The sequence below is a fragment of the Curcuma longa genome, chromosome 8 (assembly GCF_044706935.1).
Source record: "Curcuma longa cultivar G26 ecotype Majalengka, Jawa Barat chromosome 8, ITB_CL_G26_1.1, whole genome shotgun sequence".
Lineage (NCBI taxonomy): Eukaryota > Viridiplantae > Streptophyta > Magnoliopsida > Zingiberales > Zingiberaceae > Curcuma > Curcuma longa.
In genome coordinates, this window is record NC_133868.1 from 9,312,427 (window position 1) to 9,336,268 (window position 23,842).

General features: G+C 36.8%; 3 protein-coding genes across 3 annotated transcripts; all 3 read right to left on the reverse strand.

Moving 5' to 3' along the window:
• Nucleotides 1–156: 156 nt before the first annotated feature.
• On the reverse strand, nt 157–12,259 carry LOC141833042 (putative sulfate transporter 4.2). The gene is given in 18 exon segments (XM_074720434.1): nt 157–644; nt 732–808; nt 1,363–1,451; nt 1,544–1,682; nt 2,732–2,783; nt 3,882–3,998; nt 4,637–4,678; nt 6,363–6,490; nt 6,612–6,672; nt 8,024–8,089; nt 8,171–8,278; nt 9,384–9,491; nt 9,590–9,655; nt 10,993–11,161; nt 11,297–11,498; nt 11,582–11,630; nt 11,881–12,129; nt 12,132–12,259. Coding segments are annotated over 18 exon segments (2,070 nt in total). The 5' UTR covers nt 12,186–12,259; the 3' UTR covers nt 157–350.
• A 1,652-nt stretch (nt 12,260–13,911) lies between these two features.
• LOC141833306 (ruvB-like protein 1) lies at nt 13,912–20,638 on the reverse strand. Its single transcript, XM_074720711.1, has 12 exons — nt 20,488–20,638; nt 20,056–20,244; nt 19,527–19,658; nt 19,232–19,381; nt 18,690–18,845; nt 17,541–17,675; nt 17,355–17,420; nt 17,167–17,273; nt 16,740–16,839; nt 16,537–16,628; nt 14,296–14,365; nt 13,912–14,213 (listed from the first exon to the last, which is right to left on the reverse strand). Exons 1-12 carry the CDS (start codon nt 20,566–20,568, stop codon nt 14,124–14,126), a joined length of 1,368 nt encoding a protein of 455 aa, XP_074576812.1. The 5' UTR covers nt 20,569–20,638; the 3' UTR covers nt 13,912–14,123.
• Nucleotides 20,639–21,508: 870 nt separating this feature from the next.
• Nucleotides 21,509–22,252, reverse strand: LOC141832814 (putative membrane-associated kinase regulator 4). Its single transcript, XM_074720192.1, has one exon. It carries the CDS (start codon nt 22,250–22,252, stop codon nt 21,509–21,511), a length of 744 nt encoding a protein of 247 aa, XP_074576293.1.
• Nucleotides 22,253–23,842: the final 1,590 nt, after the last annotated feature.

Here is a 23,842-nt window from a genome sequence, read left to right on the forward strand (position 1 = left end):
GTGTATTTGTGAGTCAGAGTCAGGATACTAAATCATGCATGCAAGATGCTTGGCGTATTGTCTTAGATTGTCATGTGAAAATAGAGATCAAATCTGTAAAGGAATAAAATCTTTTTCAAAAACAAACTCAAAAACCATTTATGATCCCCGCAGATAGAACTCAAAACCGATTTTTATTAAACGGTATAATAAAATCAATCACATTTACCATCCCGTTTACATTTCTGTATACAACATAAAATAAAATGCCCAATCCACTGAGGGAAAGAATATAGCTGTTCGGGAGACAAATAAAATAAGGGGATAAATCGATGCGCAATTCAATAGAATTTGACTACGTCCAATTTACACTAGACAACTTCATTGTGGAGCAATAGTGGTTCTTCAGCTGGAGTAGCGACATTCGGATCTACATCGTGCTTCCGTTTCCATAGACTCTGCAGAAAGCTGGACTGTCTCTTTGGGTCTGAGTTGGTGTTGTCTGAGACTTTGGGTGTAGATGGATTCATGTTCTGTACGTGCTGAAGGCAAACCTGCACAGCATCATGCACTCTAACAAAGAACCATTCCGCGCCAATCAGATCTATGACTCTGGACCGGGACAGTAGAAGATGAACTCCTTGGTTTGGATTGGCAATGGCGATCTGAGAAGGAAACCTTAAATACTGAATGAACTTTCGTAGTTATACAAAATGATGTTTTGACACCAAATTATGTTACGGTTTGGTAACCTGGATGCCTCTTGACTTGTACTCCTGATGCAAGTCCTTCAGAGCTTGAATTGCACTTGAGTCGATGTATGTAACAGCTGCAAAGGTTCATGGTTTGTTATATGAGATGATGGTCCTTCCTCATATGCCATAAAGTCAAACTATGAACCGCATCTCTCTGTTACCTTGAAAAAGCATCTCAAGCATTCTTTAATACTAAATGTAAGAAATTAGAGTATAGTTTCCATCCATCAATTACTTGGGTTTACTTCGATAGCAAGTCAAAAGGGGAGAGAGAGAGACATAAAGTTGCATAAGGAACTTCATCTATCTATATCACTTTCCTTCCTCCCTCTCATATATTCTAAGTAAATAGGCCTTTAATGGTAACTTTCTTATTCCCTTCGAGACATTTAAAGTCCATAATTAGTGGGTGGACTTGAGTCACTCGATGTTATTGATTGAATAGGCAAGAAAATTGTCCAGGCATATAAAATTATTTGGTCGAGAAGATAGAGAATATTAGTAGCAAATTAAGTTGTTTAGAATTTTGGAATAGCTAGATGGAGTGGTAAGGCTGATGGTGGATTGACAATTACTTAATTATTACGAAAACAAAAGCAACAGCTCATGTATAGATGAGAGATCTTACGTGACATTTCAAGGATAATGAAATATATCCGTCCAACATCCGACCCACGTTTTGTGCTACGGTCAACATTTAGCTCATATTCACGTAATCTGGCAAAAGGTTGAATGACAATAAAAATTGTACTAAAATTTTTAGCGAACTTTTCTTGTAATTATAAATCTGAAAGAAAACTGGATCTCACCTGTCTTTAATATAACTTATATTTGCAAAATAGATTGGTGCGTCAATACGGATAACAACAATACCATTATACGTGTATGCTTCAGGGTATTGTACAACATTTCTATATACGGTGGTTCCAGGAAGACGTCCCAGTACAGCTGAAATAAAATACATCAGATATTAATTACAAGTACTTGCAGCTACTTGTTAAGTCAATGCTTATATGGACCATTAGTTTAAAACAAGTGGTTGCAACGATACTTATGTTTAACTAAACCTTACAGAGCTAGCATTACCCTACCTCACAAGATGTTGGATTGAAATTAGCAAATACCAGATTAGTTAGTAACTGTGATGAAGAACAGCCCTAGATTTAAGTGGGAAGAGAAGGGACAAGAAGGGAAGAGGGGAAATTGGGGAGGGAAAAAAGGTTCATATATTCCAAAACATAAAATATAACCTGGTTCAGTACAATTAAAGCCTTCATATCAGCTTATTCCTAAAAAACATACTTAAAATTACTAAACTACTCTGCCAAGCAACTACACTAAAAGACATCGTGAACAAGGTAGCATACAAACAACTAAACTAAATTTCTGTTTCACGTAATTAAATCAATCTGGTTAAATCCGAAGCATGCTTAACCTAACATCATTGTCTTTAGGGCCAGATAAACCATTTAAAATTTCAAAAACAGTATAGTAGTATGTTATTAACATCCTTTTTTTTTAAAGCAAAAAAAAGGTGTCCAAGGCAAAGCATTTTCCATAAGCCATGTATAACTCATGAAAATACTGCAAGTCTAAAAGCCCGACCAAAAACCAAATAAACAATTACAAAATAGATTAATATTAACTTCAAAAAGCAAATCTGCACAAGAAATTGGTCTATAAGCAATCAATAAACTGCGAAACATTCGGCAGATGCTAAGGTAATTTACAGCCTATCAATATCCATGTAACTTCTGAATATATAGTGAAACAAACAAAGCATTGAATGAAAAAGTGATACCTGTGTACCAAGACCAAATGCCAAACACCTATACACGCTAAACCAGAATGTGTTTTAAATGAATGTTTGATTCTTCAATAGCAAGTAGATAAACATAACTAATAGGGAACTAGTTCCTCGCAGTGTAGGATTTATAAGTATAAAACAAAGCCACAATATACAGAAGCACAAGAATTAATTCAAAAATAAAACTCACCTATATGGGGATTTGCTGATTCGTAGATGACAAATGCAAGTGAGAAACCAACCTACAAAACAGCAACCGTACTCAGTAGACATATTTCAGAATTTTTTGTGTAAACTGCACTAATATGGACCATATGGTGATGGAACATTTTAAGTCCTCAAACATGTCAGGATGTTAGGGATAGGATGACATTTACCAACCACTATCTTAGGGGACTAATGGCAGAAATCAGTTTTCGTGTAAATCTATGGTATTAGGACTAGGATCATAGAAAATTAAGTTAGAAACTTCATGTTTAAGATAGGATGACAAATATCACCTTTGACATCTAGTCACTCTTGGGCTTATTTTAGATGTTAACAACTAGCATTGTAAATTGTTAATGATTTACAATAGAACCAGAGAATCTCTTGTTGAGTCCAAAAATAAGACAATTCTATGTTGGACAAACCAACAGTAAATTAATCTTTCAGATGATGTAGAATACATATTTTGCAAACACTATAATCTATCATTAACAATGCAGTACAGCTCTGACAAATCTAGTATTATTACCAATGCAAACATTTTTAGTTGGTGAACTCAAGCCAACAAAAAATGTTTCAATATGAAGCTCCATAACTATACTATTATCTTAAGGATGGTCCATAATCATATATAGTCACTAGATAGAACTTCCATTTATATGTTGAATTCATGTGTTGTGTGTGTTTGAATACATAATGCAGCTTGAAACCCTGTAGGTGTACTTAAAAACAGTGTGTTACCTTCCATTCTATGAGGTATGATTGGAGTTTCAGTTCGTGCTTTGGAACTGGTTCAGTGATTAGGCGTGCACAGACCATTATCAACACTTAGAAATGAATTTCTTTCACTCACACTGACTCAGATGCATGGTTCAACCAGTAGAAGTCATAGAAGTTACAAAATGATTTTTAATTGAGTAAGAACTGATAGTTACCATGGGATTAGGAAATTCCTGTATAATGGATTACATATATGAGAAAAACTATTCAAACTATGTAATTATACAAAAGCTAAAATATGAATTGTGTATCTAAATAAACCAGAGTTTAACGATGTCTGTATTCATATAAATCAGAGTTTAGAGAAATTGTCTATGCTTGGATAAGCAGTGGAAAAATATAATAATACTCACCCCAACAAGAACGCCAATCTCAATGCTAAAGAATAATGTTATAATGAATGTAATCGACCAGAGACTAAAATCTTTCTTATCTACACGCCACAAGAAAATAGCTTCTTCATAATCCACCTAAAAGAAAATATAAAAGTATGAATAATTCAATATAAATTTAAGCATTGGATGAATACTGAAGGTAGAGATATAGACTACTACAATTATTTATGACTCTACGAGGCATGCATAAATTGTTACAGATAACTCAAAACAGCAGTTAGACAAACCAATATTGTAACGACATTATTCTAACATAGTGGAGCATACAAGATTTCAATATGTCATAAAATGAACCACTAAAACGAGCATTCATAAAAATTAACTCATTCTAGTATGCTCTTAAAGCCCTAAGTTTCTACTTAACAAACCACTAATTGGAACCTAATGCAAAACAAAGTTGGTTGGTAGGAGTCCATGATGCAGGAAGTTATAAAGAAAAGGTTCTAGTCTAGCAATACAAATACCTGCAAATGTCAATAAATGCATCACAATATGCCACAAAGTGTTGCTAGTCATCTATGCTCATCTGGAAGTATTCTCCTCGGTTAAATTAAGATTGAATGTAAAATGTGAAAGCAACACTAGTTGAAAGACAATAATATGTTGAATAAGGAAAGACCAACAGGATCACATAATTGCCGTCAATTCATATGAAATGGTATGCTAATGATTTAAGGGAAAAAACATGAAAAATATACAAATATTATTCTTACTAGTCCCATGACAGCAGATGTCACGATGGCAGCCAAAGCACACTGAAAAATGACAAAAAGTTATGGTAAGCAAGAATATTCCCTGATGAAAAGTGTGCAACCAATACAAGGTGCAACTTAATGCATTTGATGCAGAAATTTCAACATTTATCAAATACAAGAAGAATTGCCTATTTTCCTCTAAACAAAATTTCTAGATTAACAAATATAAAATCAACGAAAGGATATAAGCATTGGAAAATTAGTCATTTGGTTGAGTAAAATCTCCATTCTGTTAAGGACATCATTCTTTAAGCAAATTTCTACAAGGATGCTGACAGCTTTAGAAAGATCTGTGACATGATCAAAACCATATCCTTGAAAATTTTATGATTTCGTTCTAGGTATAAAAGCAACAAAATGCAGGCCTCAAAGCCCAACAATTTACCAAAGATAAATTAGAAACAAAATAAGGCAGATTGTTTTATGTTTGCTTCTAATAGCAATAGCAGGAGAGATCCTATGTATGCACCATCAGAAAGAGAATACTGAAAAAAAGAAAAAGAAATTGAGAAAAAATGAAAATGAAGAGGTACTTACTGTGACTATTGTAGCATATCATTTATCTCATAAATCAGCCATATACTTTTTCTGTTCAATCAAGCTTACCATCGTAAGCAAGGTTATCTAGACCTAAAATCAGACTCAAGATAAAACTTTGCATAAAGACTAGGAGCATCCTCAAAATGATTAGCATAATTTCAACTGATCATCCTAATTATATGTCTGAAAGGTGTCAAATACAAAAAAAATTGCTCATTGAACTTTTTTCAAAACTTGTGGAAATGAATAAAATTATGACTACCATTTACCAGTTTCTCAAGCCTTTTTTACAACAATCAATTATATCCATTGCACAGATTACATTCGGTCACCAACATCTTCCTGAATATTTGAAAAGCTTGTACACAGGTAATCTGTCTAAGGATTAAAAAAGCTTCTCTGTTTTATTTGGTATTACTTGAGTTTCTTTAGATCTTAGACTTTACAAAATGTCTGTCCATCACTTTGCAAGGTGATTAATCTACCATCCAATTTCTTTGTTATTCAACAGATGGCAACATTTTTCTTTTCATACAAAAAGAACAAAACTCTTCTTTGGAGGTCTTCTAGTTACCTCATATCAATCAATTGAAAAACTCTGAATTGAGATCTCTATAACACATTCCTTGGTCAGTTGGCCAAACTAAATCATAGGCAGAATATGAAACTAGATATCAATGAGGACAAGCTGAATCTAAAGATTTTGAAACAACACTGCTACTATAATAAACAAGCATTGATAAAAAAACTAGAAAAATGGCATTCAAAAATGAAAAGAGGAAAAGTACTAGAGGGAGGAAGCTAGTCAGCAATTTTGTTTCAGTACAAACTGTTACATGTCCTTTCAGTTATACATCCGTTTCTACTGGCAAATATCTCCTTCCAAAGAACCCAAGTAAATCAAAATACTCAGTTGGTTCCTAATCAAGAAAGACAACCCCAAATAATTTTTTTTTATATTTGGACAAATTAGAGCTACGGTTCCATTATAGTTAAAAAATCTCCAAGAACAAATTAGCTTGGGCCAGTGAGTACTTGTTGTTCTGTTGGTCATGCACCAGATGAAATAATTTATTTATTGTTCTTGTTGTAAAATGTAAACAACAATAGAGATGATAGACGTAGCTCTACGAAACTGTCATACCTGAGGGATCTCAGTGAAAAGTGGTGTCATAAATAAAAGAGCACATGACATTATAATTCCCATTACAATTCCAGATAACCCAGTTTGGGCACCACTCTCATTATTCACAGCTGACCTAGAAAAAGAACCTGTACAAATTTCTGAAATTTAATTCAACGAAAACAAGACTGGAATTTCATTGATATTAAACATATGGTAGGGAACCATGTCAGCTATGCCAGTTTGTTAGGGAAGAACAGTATATCTTACCTGTTGAAGGGTATGAGGAGAAGAAAGACCCACAAATATTTGCCACACCAAGACCAAACAACTGCAAGAAAAAAGTAGATTATGCAAGAATAATGAAGCAATGTATTTTGTAGCTATGCTTGAAGCTTCTAAATTACTTGCAAAAATATTTGGATTTCAACTGCAACTTAGCAATGACAAAAACAAACACTACAAAATCTAGGTGGTGGTTGATAAAAGAAAATATAATTGCCACATAAGTAGCCAGTGATGAGAAGTTTAGAAGTTATTATAAATGATTCTTACTTTAGATAAGTTTTTCTCCTTCTATTGATACATAAATAACCCAAAAATTTTCCAGTTACATGGACTTGCATGCTCCAAATCTATATTCTCTGAGATCAATACTCTCTAACTTGTTAGTCTTATTGTAAGTCTTTTTCAACTGTCTACACCAACCTTGAAGGTAAGCATCTGTAACAACAAAAAAAAAGGAGATAAAAGAAAGTGTATCCAGCCAAGGTTTAAATTTGTTGGTTTCAATACTGGGAATGGTCTTGTTTTAGCATCTATTTGCATTGACACACAATACTGTTCAGCAAGGGTCACCATATGTTGACCTACTCTTCTTTGTTTTTCACTACTTCTTTCTTTTGCTTCCTCCTATGCTTCTGCCCTGTTCCTCATCTTCTTAAGTCTCCTCTCTCTTGTCCTTATTCTGTGTTGTCTCTTTCCCTAAGCCAAGAGAGGATGAAGAGAAGACAAAGACAAAGAAGAAAAGGAGAGGAAGAATACTTTAACTGAAGGTAGCTCGTGTGCCCTTCCAACCACTGTCGGAGTCATTCTTCCTGGTACACGGCAAGTTACGCACTCATGTGATATGAGGTGATGCAAGGCGGGTATAGTATAGCATGGGTGAGCCATGAAACATCTGAGGTTAACAATTAGGAATTTTCCCATTAGAGGACATGGCAGTATTTGTTTCCAAAACACTTCACTTTATGTTCATTTCTTAGGTCTTCCAATTATTTCAATGCATCTTTTTGCATAATAATAGCACTCTAGGAGATCTTACCTTTCTGTGGCTTATGTTACATGACAATAAGTAGTAACTAATTTTGAATCATAACTATTCTGGAAATGATCATCCAAGGTTAACCCCACAAATGAAAGAGTTACATTCGGGATCACTTTGTCATTTAAATTGAACTAACCACACTCCTATATTTAGTTAAACCCATAAGATTATATTGCTTGTTAATATATCATGAGGGCCAGATAACAATGCAAGCAGCAATGTATTAGCAATTATTAGCATGACAAAGAGATTGTTCTAGAAAGTATATAGTTGTCAAAGGATCTTGAAATTCATTACAATGTGTCATGTGCAACTTCTGAAAGTAGGCTTCATTGTTAATTTTCCAAAACATTACCTCTTGATTTGAATCTAGATCATATCCATTTTTCGCAGCCAAGGCTTTAGCAATGCCCACAGATTCCTGATTTGCATTGTGATATTAGTTTTAAACAAGGGCATGCTATTACTGGGAGGACAGAAAAAGATTTCAAATAGTGTTTACCAAAATGGCCACGCCGGTAATGAGTAATGCAGTTGGAATTAGGGACTTTACATTCTCAAATCCTCTAGGGATGGAGAACTTCGGAAGTCCCTGAGGTATATCACCTACCTAATAAAGAGTATGCAATTTAGATACCTATTTGTGATCTCACATTAATCATTTCAAAACATTAAGCTCGATCAGATTGTGCATAGTCAAGAATTACATGAAACAGACAAAAAGAATCATTAAACTATTTCCAAGATGCCTTTTCACTGCATAAAATACCTTAAGTTTTTTCGCAAGCTAGTTTGGATGATAAAAATGGATATAAACTAGTAAATCAAAAGAATATGGAATCTCAAAAGATAACTAAACTGAAGAAAACTAGAGTTTCAATTATTTCAATAAAAATTTTCTGTACCTGAAATATAATTTTATCTCAATTCATCTCAGCATGCATTGAAGTAAAATATAATTTTTTTAAAATTCAATTATCTAAGTGATATAGACTTAATTTTAAAAAATAAACAATTTAAGTGAAAGAATTAAATAAGTAAAATTCATTTGAATTCATTTCATGCTTTAACACATTGTGTCGAGTATTAACAAGTAAAATATAAAACATGACCATCTAATCTTTCTAGACCAATTTTAAAAGCAGATATCCTACGTTGAAGTGAATTAAAGAAGAAAAAGTCATCTGCATTCATCTCATCAGACTTCAATGCGTGAGAAGTGTGTCAGATGCCAACACGCTTCAATGTTAAAAGCATATCATTCATCCGGGATAAAAACTTAGTGTTAAAAACAAACAATTCCAACTAAGGACAACAATTTAGGCACATAATGATACTTCAAAGTTTGAAATGAATGATTGTGGGTTTCCCGATATCATTCATCAAATAATACTTTGTTATACAAAGTGCTATTAGCCTTGGTCATTCATACCCAGGCGATCACTTGTAAGCACTACAGCTGATGCATATTTTTCTTTTGAGATAGTACCAAGCGCATAAGAAATTAGTCAACTTTGTTTTTTGACAAGATTGCATCCACTTGTATTCTCATAGGCCTAAATTGTCCAAGTTTACAGGGAGTAATTGTAGAAAAACAGATCATTGCACCATTTTAATCTGACTCTAACTTCCATGTTTTTACAACTAGCAACTGAAGTACTATTGTATTTTAGAAAGCTTCAAATGCAGAAAATTTATGAATTAAGACACCTCACCACTGAAATTGAATGTGGATGAAATATTTTGACAAAGATTGTGCCAACTATGACTGGTGTAAGTGGGCCAGCTGCTCTCACACTCCTAAATTTCTTGTTTGTTTTCCCCTGCATGTTAAAATTGTATCTGAATGCTTCTGAAATTTATCATTGATATGGGCATATTGATTGCTATTAATCAGTAGGTGTCATATAAATTGTACTACCATGTGTTTCATCACAAGCAGAATTACAAGGAAAATAGATCCCATCACGAAGGGCGGCCATGAAAACTGATGATGAAAACAAACAAACAAACATTTCTCAGTGAGTAGAATTTAATGAGTTCTTAAAACAAAATAAAAGGAAATTATAACGACAATAATAACAAGTCATGAGCCCCATAATTTGGGCACTCTGTGTAAGGTCAAATCTCTAGAAATATGTGCATCTTTTAGACCACCTATACAGAATTTATAAATGGAGAAAGCAGTAAAAAAGAAATCATACATAAATCAAGAAACAAGCACAGCAGCAGAAAAAACAATCAATCAAAAACTGTTAGTGTCAACATGGAGTTAAAATAGACGCATGATGTAGAAGTTTCCTGTAAAATTATGATTTAAATAATGAAAGTACACTAGAAAGATTACAATTTAATTATACTGATCAATCTGCACAAAAATTACAACAAAATCGTAATATCATACTGATACCTGATTACATTAACTATGATGAGCATTTATCACAAAATTTGGTAATCATGATTCTGATTTGTTGGTCTCCAGGGTGAATAAAGTATATCTATAATGATGCTCCAACTATATGAATAATTACTATTGCATAATTTTTATATATTTAAGTGGATGATAACGAACTATATTTTTATACAGATTCACATGATTTTTTTCCCAAAGTATTAAAAATGTCTTGAACAAAATTTCTTCTTGTAGCCACTGCCAAGTAAATCTTGGCATCTTGTAGCCACCGCTAACAAATACCATCAAAAAGGTAGGTGTCTAAACAAGTCAAAGACAACAAGAATAACCTAAAAACTACAAAAAGGATTTGATAGGAAATTATCAAAATAAGTGGAAAAGAAAATAAAAAGGATAATACCAGAGCAAGCAGAAGGCATAAATTAACAATCTTTTATCAGCATCATCCAAACGAATCAAGGATAAAATAAAAGGACAACCCAGTGCATGAAATTCCCGTCAATGCGGGGTCCCGAGGAAGGGTCTATTGTACGCGGCCTTACTTTGCTTTGCAATAGGTTGTTTTTGAGACTCGAAACCGTGACCTCTAGGTCGCACGGCAACAACTTTACCGTTGTGCCAAGGCTCCCCGTCATCAAGGATAAAATAAATTCAAAAACTAATAAAGGAGTAAAAAAGACATGGAATGATCAATTATCTTCTTTTGGTTGATTTTGCATTGAACAAGAAGTTGGATGCATATATAAGAACACAAGTGTTTCGCAAGTTTAAATGGCAAAGTGTAAATTAGACGATTCACCTGATTAATTGAAGCATTTGGTGATAGTCTTAAAGAACACCCATTGCTATATTACTCAACAAGAAAAAAAATGTGATTTAAGAACAGATAAATCCAAAAATGGGATCCTCACATTACCAGCACCAGCAATTATGCTCTTGACTAGAGGTATTATTTTGCTGCTGAGAACTATAGGGTATCCGAGGAAGTATTTTAACTGGGATAATGCAATTACAATGGCTGAAGCAGTTGTGAAGCCTGATATCACAGAGTGATTAACAAAACGGATCAGCCATCCAAGCCTGCAGAATTACATATGTTAGTATTAATGAAAGCATTCTCTCAATTTCTATTTGGCGGACATTCCAATTTGCAGTCAATGAACACGAGCAATCATGTCCATTTTGCAGATGAAGACAACGGAATAGTTCAGTTACCGTAATAAGCCCATTAAGCTTTCAAATACGCCAACCATGAGCGACATTAATATTGCCAGCTCCGTATACAACTTGTCTGAAGGATCAACGATGGGAGTGAGGACGTTGGACACTAAAAGGGAGGTCAAAGCCACCGGACCAACGGCAAGCTGGCGTGACGACCCGAATATGGCATACACAAATACTGGAACGAAACCCCCATCTGCATAGAGCATTGTCTTGATAGAACAATTAGTGGACATCAATTGAGAGGAGATACGGTTGTGGTAAATACTGAACACTCACATAGTCCATAGATTGGATGAAGGCCTGCTAACTTTGCGTACGACATCGACTGCCATTTTCAAACAATTGAATCAAACTTACGAAAGCTAAAAGCAAATAAAAAGGAAAACGAAGCCACAAAACTTTATTCCAAGAAAAAAAATCGAGTTTCAATTCTATTGAGGTCACCCTTTCGGGAAAAATAACCGATTTCCAAGAACGACATGAAGAAAAATCCCCGCCTCGGACGATGTAGAAAGGAAGAGCAAGGAAACTCGTTGCCTGATCATAAAATTTAAAGGAAAGAAAGAACGTCAAACCTGCGGGACGAGCATGACGCCGACGGTGATACCAGCCACGAGGTCAGCCTGTAGGTATTCCTTTACCCGATACGTCCGCATCCATCGGGTGCAGGGGAGGAGGAGCTCCAGCCAGTCGATAGCGGACATGCCCCGGACCTTGGCCCCCCACCGCCCGTACACCTCCGCCGACTGCGATAGAGAGGAAGGCTCCGCGGGACGCTGCAGCGGGATCACCTTCACCGCTCGGCTTCCCGCCTCGCTGCTGAGCTGCTGCTGGCGCTGGCGACGCGAGTCACCTCCGCAGAGGCAGACGAGCCCTCCATGGTTCGAATTCCTTCAGCTCGGACAACTGCCCCCAGCTTCTCTTCCCTAACTGCCAGACACCCAGACAAGTCTCTCTCCCCACACATCCACCAATCGGAGGTTCTCGCCCGCATTTATGGACCACAATTTTGGGGCCTAATCTTAAAATCTCCAAATTTCCTGGCCTTTTTCGCAAACCACCGATCGTGTCAGACTTGTCCTCCTCACCTCCTCATTTTCGGGGGCGCCCTCTCACCCAACACTCCAACTGCCCGACGCTATTCACACTCATAGAAACACAAATAAAAAATAAATTGCATTGCACTTCACATATTCGAAAATGATATCAACCTGCAAATTTGTTATTTAAAAAAAAAAGAAGACAAAATTAAGTTTAAGCTTAGACGCAAATCCATGTATGCTAATTATTAAGGCGATCTGCGAAAGGAAGCAGTTGAGTTGCTTGTTAGGTGGACATGGAACTACTTCAGGTTCCTTTTGAGTGGAAGCAGACTGATGCGAGGCCAAAAGCTTCAGGTGCTACTGCAGTGATTGAAATTTGAGCTGTGTGTATGAAAGCTAGGCCAAACATGCAATCCAAATCTATGAAATGCTAATAAATAAAATATTAATGGTTTGCACTTAGCACGAAACTCATTGTAGGAAATATGTGGACTTGAAAAATTCATCATTGGACAGGAGGAAAGTTTGAATAAGAATATGGCATTTCGAGGAGCGCGTGGAGCCCCAGGGAAAGAATCCAAAGAAGTTGACCAGCTTGCAAATAACGGAAACAGAAGGGCCTAACTAAAATTTTGGCTTCCACGTGACGCTTTGCAGATCAGGAAGTAGTCGACCGGACTCAGGAAGTGATCTGAGGGGCGTCACCGGGACGGGAAATGGACCGGATTCATTAGAAGGGAACTCCATATGATAGATTGAGTCACCACTGAAAGTAATAAATGTGAGTTAAGAATATATATAATATTTTTAATTTTAATTATCACCAAAAAAGTGTTTCATTTTGAAAAAAAAAATAATATTAATCTCCATCTATACAGGTTCCGGAAGTAGTTAATAGAGAGGTTTTTTCAAAAATATCCTTTGTTCCTCATGTAAGAAAAAAGCAGGTGTGTTCCAAATTGGACATCTGGGAATAAGAATGTCCGATTTTAACAGATTTACTGAAACGGCAATTAAGTCAGAGCATTTGCTATAGAAAAGAATGGAGTTAGTGAAGTTCACTAAGCCAGGTATTTGTAACGTAAAGCATTAGATAATTTTTGACTGTAACTTGAAGTATGAAACAATTTTGAATGGCTTTTAATGATTGTACATTTAGAATTTGAATTATAAACATGAATTTTATCATATTAGCGCTATAAAAAATTGTTTTATTAAAAATACTATACCAATTCAATTTGAACTGAACTAGTTGGTCAATTTCAGATTGTTATTAGCTTAATTTATAAACTTATTTGGTTTGAATCAATTTCTGAACGAAAAAACAAAATTACTTTATACAGATTAGATTTAGTGTAGTTTAATTTACTTAGATTGTAAAGCTCTCATCATCCATGTGTTTTTGTTTGTTGTTTCGGAAAAACAACATAATTTACTTGAAGATTTGATCCATGACGCAAGTGATATGAACACCACCTACTATATCTTGATGCAGTTTCTACTACTATCTTCGTAATCATTACAAACATTTCAAGTCCAAATGCAGTTTCTACATGCCTGATATGAGATCAATAACAAATATCACTATGAAATCAGAATTTCTCATATGAACAATAAGCTGGCGTATTTCTTGATGTGCACACCTCAAGATGTCGTCTAGATGAAGCAAAGTCTATGTATCGTTCATACTACAAACCAAACTGACATTAGAAACTAGGTATCTCTGCCTCTTCAAAGAAAAGACAATACCTGAGGTATCAAGGGGATATATCTAATCAGGTAATGTATCTTTCTTGCTGCTCCTGAAGAAGCCTTGCGGAAGACTTAGCATCAAGATACAGAGTAGTTACTTCAACGAGATCAGCCTGCAAAAATTGCAAGGGAGTTATTATAGTGAAACTATGAAGTAAATGACCGATAGTGAGGCTATAATGTAGGCCTTATTACCTTGCAAATCTTGTCCCTTCCGTTAGTTTTGGCCACAATGCTTGCAGGGGATAACAGCTGGATTGCATGCCTGAATAGGTTGGTAGTTCAGTTGGCAAGAGACTGTTTCCAGGATTTGAACCCGTGACCTCTAGTCTTATGAAATACAGATGGGAAACATAAATGATAGTGCAACGGAATGGCATGCACAAGAAGCAACGTACTAGGATTTGCCAAATGCCTTAAAATAGAAAAACAAAAGAGAGATTCAATTTCAATATTGAAGCATGATCCAAACTATAGATATTCAGCGTATTGGGGCGTTCAAATATTCTTGCCAAATTGTATTCAGCTGTTTTGGTCATGTCACTCATCAAGCATGATGAAGAGAACAAAATAAATCCACAAAGAAGTATCCAGCATATCAATTTATGAAGTGCTATGAAGATGGATATGGAGGCCTCTCCAGATTGTGTCATATGCTCCACCATTATTTGTAGAATAAATGCTGTCGAATATAAATTAAGCATGTACCCCATGTACTACTCTCCCCATCTAAGTTAATATATTATGTTTTAACTGGGCTGCTACAACAGACAGTACTAGACAACTTGATGAAAACTCTAGTGCAACATCCAATCGAGTGCATGTCTAAAGAATCAGGAGAAAAATAAGAACAAAAAAATATATGTTTGCTAATAAAAAAACAAGGTTGAGGAATTGCTAATTAAGACAACCAAAAAAAGGGAGAATAGATAAATGGACTGTAACATGAATTTAGTTATCTTGAGGAGCTAATATCAACTAAGGAAGCTTGATATTCATTTGCACCTCAATGGTCATAATACTTGACATCCATAATTCAATTCCAGGCAAGATTGAGGTTTTGTTCTCCTGGAGAGAAATTGGGAAGAGAAAATAGAAAAAAGATAACAATGTCATTTACTTGGAGAAATAGAGAGGATACTAACATTGAAAGATCAAACTAGATCACTTTCTCCCCAAATTTATCTTCATTCTGAAGATTACAAAGAAAAGTAGGAAAATTAACTCGATTTTCTCATGATGAACATCTTCCCTCCGTCCCTTTCTCTCTCGCACCACCTCACTGCCTCACAGGTGTCACTCATTCACATTTGCAGTTCACGAGAATGGAGGTGGTCTAATGGGACATGGTGTGGCCAATAAGTCAGCGACCGCTTTCAAGAAGACTGTGAAGACTAAGGAGGACCTAGGTAAGCAGCAGACATCATCAATCCAGGGGTTGGTGTCACTTCCTTCAACAAGAGGACAGTGTGACAGATAGTGTAACCATGTCACTAGCTTCACCACCAAAGCCATCATTGGACCAATTGTATCACTCCATCATCCACCATGCCAATTTGATTGCAGAGATCCATAACAGCAAGTCATGGAGATCAGGTCCCACAAGGAGGAAGAATAAAACAAAGGAAAAAGAGAACAAATCAAAGAAGGTGAACAAAGATAACAAAGAAGATTGAAATATATTTCAATATATAAATCCAAAAATTCACCATTGTAATATAAATAATACCAAATATTGGGAAAACAAATGTAAACACAACAAGCAATTAAGTTTTACTGGCACATCCAAAATATCTAAGTACGTAATGGGTGAATCACATATCAAAGGTAGAATGACAATTGTAAAATAATCTTGTGAGTAAAATCAAATGCACCAAAACAATGAGAAGAAAATAACTTTGATTAGGCTTGTATCATCAGTGCCTTATTATGAAATCCAGATCATATAATTGGGTTCAGTTCTCTGAATTGTCTACAGTTCAAACAGAACTTAATAATCCAAATGTCATCTGCAGACTATAATTAATAGTCTAATAGAATGTGTTTCGCTTTGATAACGCAATCATCAAAGGATAATAATAAAATCAATATTGTGAATGACAACAACTAAAGGTCATGAGTTCAGCCTTACAGTATATGAATAAATGGATACAAGCATCTAAAATGATGATAATAAAAACTGAAGTATAAAAACTTTTTTACTTCATCATTTTAAATGAGAAGAAAAAGGAAGCAAAACATAAGCTGTACAGTTGTGTTGGTAAAACCCTTCAACATAAATGATTATGAAAACGGAAGGAACCAGGAAAAGAGCATCCACATAATTGCAGACTATAGAACAGATGATATAATTATATTAAAACTACACATTGGTGTTCTGCTATTCCAATAAACATCATGCACACCAAGTATAGGAACAAGGAATAAATTATATACCTTAATGATGCTTGTTGGCCAATCTCCCCTAAGTAAGCTAGACTGTCTTCATCTATATCAATCTCTTCAACCTGAGCTCGAATAGCCAATATCTGCTCCAGATCACAAGCAATTGGAAATTGAAAAGGATAAATAAGTTTAGTCCTCATCTTATGGCTATGAATAACGTCATTTGATGACATTATGGAAGCAGATAAAAAAACCTGGATCATTTCAGTGAGACCATAAGTTTCTGTCCTTATAATGACCAGTCGATCTAGCAAATCTACAGGAATGCCATGTGGACTAGTCATGTCAGTGCCCCTGAGCACAAGTAGAATCAACAAATCAGATGAAGCAATAAAGCCTAACAACATGAAGGCCAAATGGCTAGGAAGGAAATGTATAAAAAACAACAGTGAGCATTCAAGGACATGATGGAGATTCATAAAATATACAAATAAAAATATGCAAATCAAAATTCACAAATTCAGAGAAAATGTGTCATTCTACATCAGTATTCTCTCAATTAGTCAACCATCATATATGTCCTTATTCACCATAATAATAAACCAAAATTGGACTTGATGTTTTTTTCCCTTTTTTACATCTACCTACTTTTTTCCATTATTATTCAGTATGTTCTCATACCTGACAGTACATATTCCTCTGTTGGTAGCAAAAATCACTATAGGTGATATTGTGCTCTCGAGAGCACGATTTAAGTAAGAAAAACATTCAATGTCTAGCATGTGAACCTGCACAAGAGTTGCAATATTTCAGATGAAATTACTCGAACATGAGCAGCTGAGATCCCTAAAATGCAGAAAAGGAACTACCTCATCAATAAACAGCACACCAGGTACAAGCTCTGCGATGCCTTCATCAATATATTTATTAACAACCTGAACAACAAAAGTTTCACATTCAGTTAATATTAAACATATTATATTAAAAGACATTAGGGACAAGTTGATATGAATAAAAAGTAGGAAGCACAATATAAGAGTGCCATAAATATAAACCTTATTAATTTCTTGTCGCAGTTTGTCAGTGATTTCAGTTTTTCGAGGCTTCATCATCTGGCCCATAAGGGATAATATATCCTGTCCTCCTTGTGGGCGAGCATTTGCAGCATCAAGATCATGCAGCGTAACATCCTAGGAAACCATTAGAAAGAGTTATGCACTTGCTATCATCATGCTTGCATGACCTACTTCTAGAAATGAAACACAAAATAGATGAAATCATTTGTTGTGAATAACTGTGCTGGTATTTCCATTAGAGTATTTCATGTCGAGCAGCATGCAGTTAAAGGCCCTTACAACCCAATTTACCACTACATAATATTTGCAGTTACAAATAATTACCATCAAAATATCCTCTTTAGAGATGTTCTGAAACAATAAAGACTACATTGGCTACAAGCATTGTGATGCAATAGATCATAAATATTCAGGAATGGTCAATGATTATTTTTTTTCTTGTGAAATCCTTGATGTTAAACCTTTGTTCTCTCCCTATCTTGTGAATCTACATCTAAGGTGATACGAAAAAGAAAGCCTAATTAATTCAGAGAGTAGACAGTAGAACAGATAGTTTCGAGTGAAACAAAGAATATGGCACAAGATTGACAGGAAGTTGCAAGCAGGTAGAGCAGCAGATGACAGTGTGGTCAGGTGTCTTGTTAACCAACCCTATGCAAAAACCAGGATGATAAAGAGAGGGAGAAGAAGAGGAGAGCATGGAAGTTAGCAAAAGTCATTAGAGTAATTGAATTCTTCTGTGGTTATGCAGATGAGGCATGTAACTATAGTCTTGAGTAAATGTTAGAGATTTATGGTTGTTCGTTATATGATAATTTTGAGCATATGGCAATTATACATATGTTGTGAATTGTAGAAGAGATATATATTATATGGTTTTATTATTTTGACTTGAGCTTGTACCATATTATTGAGTCACAAGAAACATAACATGTTCTAAGTATGCTTGAGTTAAAAACACATTTTTGTAATTTATGTATGGACATTCACAGAGAAAGGGTTGTGTATACCTGAGAAAAAAAATGTGGTTTCCATTATAAACGAATATTGTAGTCAAAATTACAGAGCATAAAGCGTGATAATTAAAAGATAACTATTAAGCACTATCTCTGATACAGGGTTGTGTACCTGCACTATCTCTTTTTTCTTATGAACTTCCCCTTTAGGAATAGGAACATACTCTTCAGCCTCAAGATCATATTCTGTAGCAAAAGCATCACATCTACCTACTCTTTTTACTGCACCACTATTTGCTTCAATGTAGATAACATCACCAACAGAAACCTGCAGAGAAGTTAAAATAACAAGAAACTCAAATGACTGACAAATATAATCTTGGATAGCATGTATGATGACAGAATGATAAAGGAACCTTAAGATTAGAGGAAATAGAATGTCTTGAACTATCTAAAATATGCCTTATTAAGATGAAATAGACTAAGATGGGATTTGAAGTTAATTTCCATATCTTTAAGCAGTAAAAGAGTCTCCTTAATAGGAAAAAAAATTGAAGAAGCTCACATTTTCGGAACTATAATTATAGTGAAAAGGAACATTTTTTCATGAAATAACTAGAGAAAAGACAAAAGAACAATATATTCACAACATTCTTTTATAAAATTGCTAGAGAAAGAATAGAAGAAAATTTATTCCAAACAACACTGTATTACCTTTTCTTTTATCAAAGCATCATAAATAGTTGGATCTAACTTCAGCTGTTTGGTTCCCTTAACAGTCTTTAACCCAATGATTACATGACTAATGCTTTGCCCATACCCACCAGTTATATTATCACTCTCTTCTGGAGAAAGTTCTGTTACCTGAAACAAGGATAAAATTGTTGAACAAGAAATAAAGACGAATTACAAATAAAAATTTGCAGTGAAGAAAACCAAAGAAATTAGAGAATCCATTATCCTAAGGAACCAAGTTGAAAATTATGGCGTCAAAATTATTGAGCAGCACCTCTCCTTCATAAACTTCCTTGGTTTCTTTAATTCGAAGCCCAATAGCCCTTCTAAAATTCTCCATAAGAACCTCAGTTTTCTTGACCTCAGATGAATACACTTCTGATCCAACCATAGGGCAAAAGGGAACCTAAAAAAATCACATTCAGTAAAAGAACAACATAAACCCTAAAAAAATTACTTAACTAACACAAACCATATCCAACATGAGTGTTTCCAAGATGCAAAAATTAGTAAAGATATGCAGTTACACATAGAGGCAATGTGTATCTCGCTGACTATCTAATTGTGTTCCTAGTTGGCATCAAAACACAGTCACAGTTGAAGGCCCTAGAGGATATGGAAATTTTGATATTCCATTATAGACGCTATAAAACTGGATATCAATACTAAATGTGCAAATTGACCATTAGTTTGGTATAGATTCTGAATCAAGGCAAACTATAGTTAATTTATAAATTATAACCTGACGTGGAAATTCCATGATGGTTCATAAGGAATAGGAAAAGATTAGCAGCGGAGAATACCTTGCTCCCAAGCTCCTGAGAAATGCCTAGAGCTAAGGCAGTTTTGCCAGTGCTAGGAGGCCCAGCAAGCAGAAGTGCTCTTCCAGCCATCTTCTTCTGCCGTATCATATCCACCACAATGCCCGCTGCCTCTCTAGCAGCCACCTGCCCGACGAACCCAGCAGCCAAAGGAATTGCATTGCCGGAAGCCTAACAGGCATTAAGATATCAATATAAACACAATTTTTCGATCCTTCCACCAATATTTAAAAGAAATGCACGAGTAACTGCACTTAGCAAGACTGCTCCATCTACCAGATTCCGCAGTCAACCAACCAAAAGCGTAAAGTCGAAGTCAGAAAAACTCAAAGCAAGAAACCCTAGAACCTAAAAACCGGAACTAAAGAACTAGGACAAAGAAACAAAAGAGAGATCGAGATGGTAGAATAATACATCGAGGCCGAGGCCTTTGATGTGAGTGTGGGTAGCGATGCGCTGCTTCCTCGAGGTGGATTGGACCTCGTCGATCTTCATTTCGCCGCTGCTTCGCTTAGCTTGCGGTCGTCTCTCGACGGGGGCACAAAGAGCGCGCGGCCTGGACCGAGCGAGGTATTGAAATTATGGAGATGCCCTACAAATTTGCAACACAAATAGTCGAAATTCCACCGAAAGAGACAAGTAGTGAACACTTCGCGTCGATTGGGCCAAGGCATCGCGTTCCGGCCCTCTTAGCTCCGGCCCAGCATGCGCCACCTTTTTAATTGACCATTGAATTATCATTGAGCTCCTTTTTTTCCTAATTTTTCTCCATTTTTAGTTCATCTATACTTACTTTTGTCAACTAACGGTGGATTTTAAATCGAACAAATCAAAATTTTTAATTTAAAAATATTTACCTTCCTTAATAAAATAGTCGTTTTGTAGCAACCTTATCGTCGAATGGTTAGGAAATCTTCTTCATCGTTCACCAGCCGTGGCTGCTGCTGCGAGTGCCGAAGAATCGGTTAGGCGGGGCACCTTCTTTCTTTGACTTTTAATCATGCCAACTCTTTCGGCGACATTTTTGCTTGATTTCAGGTTTAATTATTTCTCTCCGCATTATCGATCTGCTACTTTCTAACCAAGGAATCAGAATATTGTCCTCGAGTGAATTCAGCAAAAGATTTTTCAAAGCAAATCGTCTCGTAAGCAGCTTGTAGGCTAGTGCTGTCCTGATTAAACACTTTCTATATTTATATTTATATTGATCTGCTACGATCATTGCTTTATTTTTTATTTATATTAAACACTTTCTTGCAACTTGAATCGGATGGAAACTGCACTTCGTAATATAATTCAATGACTAAAGTTCCAGTGGACGATATGTTCCATGGAGTCAGAGATCATAGAAATAGAAATTCTTCCAGTTTCTCACGTTCATTTTAGTGCGGCCTAGATCATTCCTCCAAAACTAAAGCTCGTCGACGTGCTCGCATTAATCCGGCGCGATCTTTGCGACATTAAGCAGACAAAATCCAACATCGCTGGAGCTCTTCCTCGAGGAATTATCCTTCTGTTGGGACTTCTTGCAGTGCGCAATTGCTCCCTTGATCGACGTCTCCGCGTCTGAGTTCGCGCTGCTGCTCCTCTTCAGCACCGCCGAATTCACGCTCGAGAAGGACGAGGACTCGGACCAGTTGCGCGACGAGGAGCTCCAAGACTTGCTCGGCGATTGCCAGATGCTCGAACTGGAAAAGGACCTCCGGTGCTCGTGCTTTTGTTCTTCCGTGGCTTTCCCTTTCCTCTTCGAGCCCTCCTTGACTTTAGAGAGCCAAGGTTTGTGGAGCAGCGACTTGAGATATGCTTTCGAAGCTAGTGTGGCAGCTTCTTTGATGGACTTCAGCTTCTGGCTCCATGACCTCTTGGACTGCGGTCGGGTGAGCTCTTCCGGGCAGTCATGGAAGAAGTCCTCGAGGCCGATCTCTCCGCCGACGAAGCGAGCGGCGGCGGGGGAGGCATGGCACGACATATACGGCGTTGCGGCGGCGCTTGCTCTGGGGGTTCTCGTGGCCTTCTTTTCCTCGATCTGATCGTGTATCAGGCGGAGAGGAAGTAGCTTGCCCTTGTAGAAGAGCTCGTCCGCAGGGGATGCCTTGTGTAGATTGGAATTCATTTGGAATTGGAACTCGATCAGCGAAGAAGATTTGAACTCCATGTCAATGTAGCCTTCTTCTGCCATTGAAGGATCATCTATTGCCATGGAACAATTAAGCCTTGGATTCTGAGTTAGAGAGTAAACAGCCTTTATAGATGGCCAACTCAACTAGTGCTACTTGGTAAGGAATGCCCACCATTTTAAAATCATGAACACTTTGTCTCACCCACTGAGCTTGAAGAAATCATTATTCGAACTACGTGTCATTTACTGCTCTCATGGTGTTCTTATCGTTGATTGCTTCTACATGATCTGTTGTCCCTCATCAGATATTGGCAAACAAGCAGGCCAAACCTGGTACGATTGGATTGAATAGCCTGACTTAATAGGAAATCTGGAATCACATTCTCTTTAACAGGTGGCAACCTTAACGTGAGAATTAAAAGAATTCAGCAGCCTCTGTTTTTACTTTCTACGTGGGCTGAGGCGACTTGCATGGGAGACGGCAGTGCTTACTTTCCTACGAGGCTATGACAGCCATGATGGCGTCTGATTAGTGAAAAAAAAAAAAGATGAGCAGAAAGCACACTACACTTGATGTGTAAACAAATTAATCCCAAAGAAAAAACTTTGGGCTCGAGGAAAAGAAAAGAAGCTAATGTGAGAAAAAGAGTTAGCCTCGCTCGAAGCCCACTATTCGAGTTCTCTTTAGTTTAGATAATCAAGCAGGTTCACTCTCCGCGAGTTTTCAAATCTCCAGCCTGAAGGCATGAATATGAAAACACCAACCCTTTATATCACATCTATGTTTTTTCGATTTGGGGTGTCTGTTTTGGAGTTTCGAACATACTTCTATGTAGATAAGGGCGGAGTCAGGATTTTTGCCGAGGGGAAACTATTTTTTAACATCGCATTGTCACACTAATAAAATAAATTTTGAATTAACTAAGAAATAAGTTACATTCAACGCAATCTAAGTTGCGCTCTTCGCTTTTTCATAGACTCAAATTCATCTATGACAGAATTGACATCAAAACTGCGAGCAATATCCTTCTCAATATACATTATCAAAGAACTTGATAAGAAATCATCTTCCATTTTGTTCCGCAACCTATTCTTCACAATTTTCATTGCAGAAAATGCACGCTCTGATGTTGCAGTAGAAACTGGTAGAGTCAAAATAAGTCGAATCAATTTGTCAAGAAGAGAATAACTTCCGAATCACGTCGACGTGGCTTCATCTTCGTCACAGCCCTCCCCAATTCCCGCCCGTTTCTTCTCTGGAGGTGTGGGGAGGACGTGGCTTCTGGACCAGCATCTTCACGCCCACACACCACCGTTCTTCGATCCCAAATGGCAGCCGCAGTCGTCGCGCCCAGCTCCGCACCCGCCGCGGTTCACCCGGCCCGCGTCCGCTTTCTCAGGCCTGGCTCCCTCTCCTCCTCCTCCCCTTCCGGCCCCGTCGTCTACTGGATGTTTCGCGACCAGCGAGCCGCCGACAACTGGGCCCTCCTCCACACCGCTGATCTCGCCGCGCGCTCCGCCGTCCCCCTCTCCGTCGCCTTCTGCCTGTCACGCCGTTTTCTCGGCGCCCACGCCCGCCAGCTCGGCTTCATGCTCCGCGCTCTCCGCCCTCTCTCTCGCCGCCTTGCAGCCCTCGGCCTCCCCTTCTTC

Coding starts and splice junctions, on each gene's coding strand:
- LOC141833306 (XM_074720711.1), bottom strand. CDS start 20,568: ATGAAGATCGACGAGGTCCAATCCACCTCGAGGAAGCAGCGCATCGCT. Junction 19,382..19,526: donor AGGAAGTTTATGAAGGAGAG/GTGCTGCTCAAT, acceptor TCCTTGTTTCAG/GTAACAGAACTTTCTCCAGA. Junction 14,366..16,536: donor GGCCAACAAGCATCATTAAG/GTATATAATTTA, acceptor CAACCTATTCAG/GCATGCAATCCAGCTGTTAT.
- LOC141832814 (XM_074720192.1), bottom strand. CDS start 22,252: ATGGCAGAAGAAGGCTACATTGACATGGAGTTCAAATCTTCTTCGCTG.